The 6,147-nt window shown below is 47.2% G+C and overlaps 1 protein-coding gene across 1 annotated transcript; it reads right to left on the bottom strand.

The window, feature by feature from the left end:
• Positions 1 to 1,187: 1,187 nt before the first annotated feature.
• On the bottom strand, positions 1,188 to 5,128 carry LOC310780779 (adenosine receptor A1; the record flags this gene model as incomplete). The annotated part of the gene is made up of 3 exons (XM_083641283.1): positions 1,188 to 1,432; positions 1,642 to 2,102; positions 4,791 to 5,128. The coding sequence occupies 3 exons, from the start codon at positions 5,126 to 5,128 to the stop codon at positions 1,188 to 1,190; spliced, it is 1,044 nt and encodes a 347-aa protein (XP_083497409.1).
• Positions 5,129 to 6,147: the final 1,019 nt, after the last annotated feature.

The raw sequence follows: 6,147 nt of genomic DNA, 5'->3' as shown, positions 1-6,147 counted from the left end.
GTTTGGTGGGTGGGATCGCACCCTACTCAGGTGATAACTATACAGTCTATTGCCTTCCCTGAGGAGCTCACTGAACGCTTATGAAGATTCAACACACGCTCATGACTAAATATCACATTTATTCCCAGCCAGTTACATTTCTTCTGCAAAAAATAGTTAGTGTTGAACTGTCATTGTTGTGTTGTGTTGTCAACGTGTTGTTTAAAAATATGTACATCGCAATAAAGTCACACTGCAAAATAAATGTTGCCTCAAATCAATTGTCCAGAGATCAATGAATGAGCTCATGAAACTGTTTGACTGCTCTTGTTAGCAGAGAGCGCCCTCTAGTGGAGCCATGGGAGACTGCTTTGACAGGATGAAAGCATTATTTTAGACCAGTGCTCAATTCAAATGTCCACCCTCCTCCGGACTTGCGGACTGGGGCCCTCGCGCACTTCAGTGATAAGCTACCGTGACGTGTTCAATGTCATCACGTCAAGTCTGCCACGGCGAGAGACGCTGACGGACGGACCTAAAGACTACAATGATAACACACACTTACCTCGCCCTGTAGGCCTACAGACAGACCTAAAGACTACAATGATAACACACACTTACCTCGCCCTGTTAGGCCTACTTAGATATTTCTGTGTCATGATGTGGTTGAATATTATTTCTGGCCTAGGCTACATGATTCAAGTTAGGTTTTAATAAAGTCATGGTTTTATACGTTCATTATGAGTCCTGTTTTGTTTTTTGTTCGGCAAGAGGAAGAACTACAACGGCAGGTCCGTATTGCAATGAATTGTGGGTAATTAAATCAGTGAACCGTGCACACCCCAAGCGGCCTCTCTGGAAGTATGCAGAAAGTCCGCTTGAGGCCCCTTGTGGACTGGATGAATTGTGGATTTGCAGAACCTCAACACTTGCAGACCTCCTGGAGGTGTGTGGGGTCCAGACATTTGAATTGAGCCCAGCAGAGCTGAGAGTCTGTAGGTGTTCTTTCCACCCAAACCATCATCCATCCACCAGGTGACTTCACAGAGCTTATCAACCAGAGAAGGGTTTCATCTGTGAAATTAGCTGCTGTAGCGTTTCGTTGTATCCCTGCTGTGTGTGGATTTCAGTGTGTGTGTGAGCCAGTGCAAAACCCTCTGCCAAAGTAACGTACTCCTCAGCTCAACTTTTAGCGAGCATCGCCGGACTCAAAAAGTCGATCTTCCTCGTGCTGCTGCGTTCAGGGCGTGGCCCTGCTTCCCCGAGCCACACGTCTCCGTCTGATTGGCTCTGCTGCCTGCTATTGATCGTTGAACTCGCTCATCTCCATGGCAACAGTCCAGTCCCGACAGGAAGCGCCTCCATATTTGAGCGTAGGCCTGCTGGATCTTTGGGATGCGGTAGGCGTAGACCACTGGGTTCACCGCTGAGTTGGCGTGGGAGAGGAGGATACCTGCACATTGGAGGCGTTACTGTCAGATTTGAATTGGCCTAAAAGCTGGAGGAGAGTAGCTACATGTGATTTGTAAATACATGGTTGATAGAAAAGAATGCCTCATTCAGATTCACCAGAAGAAATAGGAAGACAAATCTCTCAATATGAAAACATAAATAGACCAACTGTGCAGACTGTAAAGCACTATAAAAGTGACTGTCACCTGCCTGTATATATCGCCCCCTGTGGGACAGATTGAGCACCGTGGAAGAGCAGCAGGCAGTTCATCAGGTGCAGGGGAATCCAGCACCCGGCGAACAGCAGGAGCACCAGGGCCAGGGAGCGGGCCAGCCTCCTCTCCCGGAGCAGAGAGGCCCGGGCCTGGGGAGCGCTCTCCCGCAGACGCCCCTGCAGGCTCCAGAAGATCCGCGCGTAGAGCAGGGTCATGACCAGCAGGGGCGCCAGAACGCAGCCCAGGAAGTTGAAGTAGACCATGAAAGGGAGGGAGACGACGGACAGGAAGGTGCAGGGCGGAGAGGCGGGGGAGGATTTATTGGCGGCGGCGTCGGGGGCCGGGGGGGAGTAGTTGTGCCAGCCGAACAGAGGGGTGAAGCCCAGGAGGCAGGACAGCACCCAGCACACGCACACAGCCAGCCACGTACGCCTCTGTGTGGCCAGGTCTTTGTATCTGAGGCAGGAGAGAGAGAGAGAGAGAGAGCATGAGTGAAACCAGCAGTGTTGGGGGTAACTCATTACAAAAGTAACACATTACATGTAATATATTACTTTTAGCAGTAACTCAGTAATATAACTTATTACTTATATGATTTCAGTAATATTATACCAGTTACTTTGTCAAGTAACTCAAGTTACAAATTGAGTTACTTTAAAAAGAAAAGTCAAAGCACATATTTAAATAAAGATACAATCATTTCCTAATCAAACTGTCTGTTTTTATGCAAATAACCACTACAGATGACAATAACAAAGGAAAAGAATAACATTTAGAATTTTGGGTTGTTTCCACTGACTTCAAGACGGTTTAAATTATTTTTTGGGATGGTTCCGGGGCAGCGATGTCATTCTGCTGCTGCTGTTGTTTTGGTGAAAGTAATGCAAAAGTAGTGTAATAAGTAACAAGTTACTCTACACAGACAGTAATATTGTAAAGTAACTTATTACTTTCAAATGAAGGTATGATGTAACTAGTAATATGTAGTATATTACATTTTGAAAGTAACTTGCCCAACACTGGAAATCAGAGGAGAGAGCAGAGGTGGTAGAAGTAGACACATTCCTGACTCAAATATAAGTGCAACATCTAAAAATACCCTCTGGTAAAAGCTGAAGAACCATTTCAAATCCTTTCCTCAAGTGAAAGTATAATATCGTCTTTAATTCACTTTAATGAGCAAACGGTGGCAGGATCTCATTGTAGCCTCATGGGGATGAAGAGTCATCGAAGTCATTTAAACTGGTTCTCTGCTGAGCTTTTCCTCTGAATCACAGAGGAGAGAGTGCACCACCTCAGATTACCAACGTTAATTCTAGCACATCTGAATTCACTAGCGCTACTTCTCTACTCTGGTTGCTCCTCTCTTCTTTGCGTTGCGCCTCTCTGTCTCTTTCTTCCCTCCTTTTTGACGTTGCTTTGCTGTAGAAGCTGTAGAAGCAGCCAGTCACATTTAGGCCTTGATCAGCTAGCCTAGGTAAACCCAGCCCCCACGTGACCTGCTCTCTCAGTTCCCAGTCACTACCTTGTGACTGTAAGCAGGGTGAGCCTGAGAGCAGGTCACTGGGGGCTGGGTTTACCCAGGCTATTGATCAGCTGCTTCCGGTATGCAGCTGTCCCATGAAGAAAATAAACAAATCAGTTGATGATTTCCTGAGACCGAGTCTGTTTTGAAAATGTAGGCAGTAGAAAGTATAGATTTTTTTTTTTTCCAGGGACAGTGCAACATTAATGAACATTTGCATGTAAATGTGCCGGATTATAGCCTTAGCTAATTTCCATCCGTAGTCCCTCGACAGGTGAGGTACAAAAAAGTTTAAAAAGAAGAAATAGAAAAATTAGTGCATACATAGGGCAACTGACAGGGGTGCAATGTAAGTGACACATACATACACATAGGGTAGAAAGGAGAGGAGACATACATATACATGATGGAGGCATTTAACTTTGCAATTCAAGTGGGCACACACAGACCTTCAATTCCGGTATGTAATACAAATAAAACAAAAACGGGAAACATTAGGGACATTGACCAAGGTGGACATAGGACTTTCAAGGATATACATATACAAAAACAACACATGAAACAAAAGGGTTTAAATATGGTCGCAGTTTTGATTTGATCTGAGCCATGACTTTAACAGCCCCTTAAAGGTGTGCAAACTGTTACTCTCTCTGACTGACATTGGTAGGCTATTCCATAGTTTGCTACCCCTGTAGGAAATGTAGTGAGTGGGAAAAGCAAAAATGTGGCACAAGGAAGGAGGCTCAGCAGGCCAAAAGTGAATCAGAAAAGAGAAAAAATTTGCTTCTTGGATACTTAGGCCATGTTCAGACTAGGAGGCCAAATCTGATTTGTGAACTTTAGTGACCTATTAATGATTCCATCCAGATTGGTTTTATGAGTCTGGACGCTCCAAGTCTGATTTGTGTCACTTGTCCCAAACCACATGAGGTAGTTTCCAATCTGCTTTCGACTGATGTGATTTCAGTGCGGACGCGCAGATCCACCAAATCTGATTTGAACGTCACTCGCAACTTGCTTCTGCCGCAGGAAAACCGCGTCACCAACGTACGTATTTACTGACGCCCACGTCGTTACCATAGCAACCCATGCAGATAGGCTGTTTAGGTCTGGACACACAGATCCGACTTGAAAATCTGATTTGTGGCAGTGCGGACACACTCCCAAATCAGATTTGGGAAACCAATCAAGATAATGATGATTAATGACTTTATCAGCAAATCGGATTTACCTGTAATGTGAACATGGACAACATAAAGTACATGTCTACTGCAATAGTTAAACAAACCATGTACATCTTCAAGCCCCCTGTCTATTCTTGAGTGAGTAAAGCACTGGTAGATATATACGGTAGACAGTTTTCATGGAATAGACCCTTCTCACGGGGGCCATTTTGTGTCGAAAATGCAGGGTAAACACAGGTGCAAGCAAAACACTAATGAGGGTTTCAAAGTTCCATGATTGGAATGTTTACGTTGTAGAGGTGAAACCGTCTGATAGACTTCGAGATCCCTGGAGAGGAAGAGTCTCTACAGCGACACATGAGAACGTCCATTCACTTCCTACACTGTTAACCATTCTTTCGTGCACTTGAAACGGACGTGTGCGTAGTACCTCACCTGAGAGGCGTGTGCAGCCGCAGGTAGCGATCCACGGCGATAGCCAGCAGCGACAGCACCGAGGCCTGCGTCAGCACGAGCACCACGCAGCTGAGAAGCAGGCACAGGTCAGGGGTCAGACTCGCCCAGCCGTCCAATAGCACGGCCAGGGGCACGGCGGCCACGCCCACCAGGAAGTCGGCCACCGCCAGGGAAACCAGGAAGCAGAAGGTGGGCTCTCGAAGGGAGCCCCGGATACAAACGCACACCGCGCACACCACCAGCACGTTGCCGACGCAGCAGGCCGTCGCAATCAGCACTTCCAGCACTGTGTAGGCCACCCAGCTCCATTCAGCCATCACTGATGATGCTGGAGACCAGGGGGAGATGAAGACACTAGGTGGGGCGTCTAAAAGCACTCGCCTATATACCACCACGGAGACCCGGGTTCAATTCCCGGCCGCCGGTACTTCTGGGTCGGTCAGATGTTCCTACAGACACAATTGGCCGTGTGCGCGGGTGGGAAGCCGGTGGGGGATGAGTCTTGGGTCGCTGCACTATAGCGCCTCCTCTGGTCGGTTGGGGTGCCTGTTCGACACGAGGAGGGAGGGAACTGGGGGGGGAATGGTGTGATCCTCACACGTGTTACGTCCTGCTGGTGAAACTCCTCGCTGTCAGGTGGGAAAAAAAGCGGCTGGCGACTGCACACGTATCGGAGGGAGCATGCGCTAGTCTACGGCTCTGCCCAGATCGGCAGAGGGGGGGTAAACCAGGAGGACAGCAGGAGGAATTGACCAAGTACAATTGGGGCGAATCCCCCCAAAAACGTGAAGAAAAAGCTTGATAGAATGGGTTTTCCTGGATGAAGGCTAGTGAGGAGATGTGGTGGTGACAGCTGAGGAAAATCCAACATAATCCTGGATGTCTGTAGGAGATGTTTCCGGCTCCAAGCTGTACCTCACACACCACCCGCCCAACGATGAGCAGGACGAATAATGAGCAGATGCTTTTTATACGCAAAACATGCATGCTCTTAGGTGTGTCTGTGAAACACACCACAGCAGCTACGCAACTCCACGGAGACAACATCTGGATCTCATCAAGTGAGTGAAGATCCTACTCGCTATAATTGAGTTCAAGTTCATTTGATTTATAAAGTACGCTTGAAAACGATTGTTAGACGTCCACAGATGTGCATCCTAGGTTCTGTTCCAGGGTTCCCCGAGGGTCTGGATATTAAGAGCAAGAAGAAAAATGATTACACGTTGTCTTCTTCTCCAAGCTAAACACACACTTGCACTCTTTTGGAAAAACGCAGTCAAAGCAGATATCAGTCGATGGTTCGGGGACTGATCTAATTGTATTGAGAAATGGGCTT

This window comes from Poromitra crassiceps (assembly GCF_964638095.1).
Source record: "Poromitra crassiceps genome assembly, chromosome: 8".
Classification (NCBI taxonomy): domain Eukaryota; kingdom Metazoa; phylum Chordata; class Actinopteri; order Beryciformes; family Melamphaidae; genus Poromitra; species Poromitra crassiceps.
This window is presented reverse-complemented; position numbering and strand designations above follow the sequence as displayed.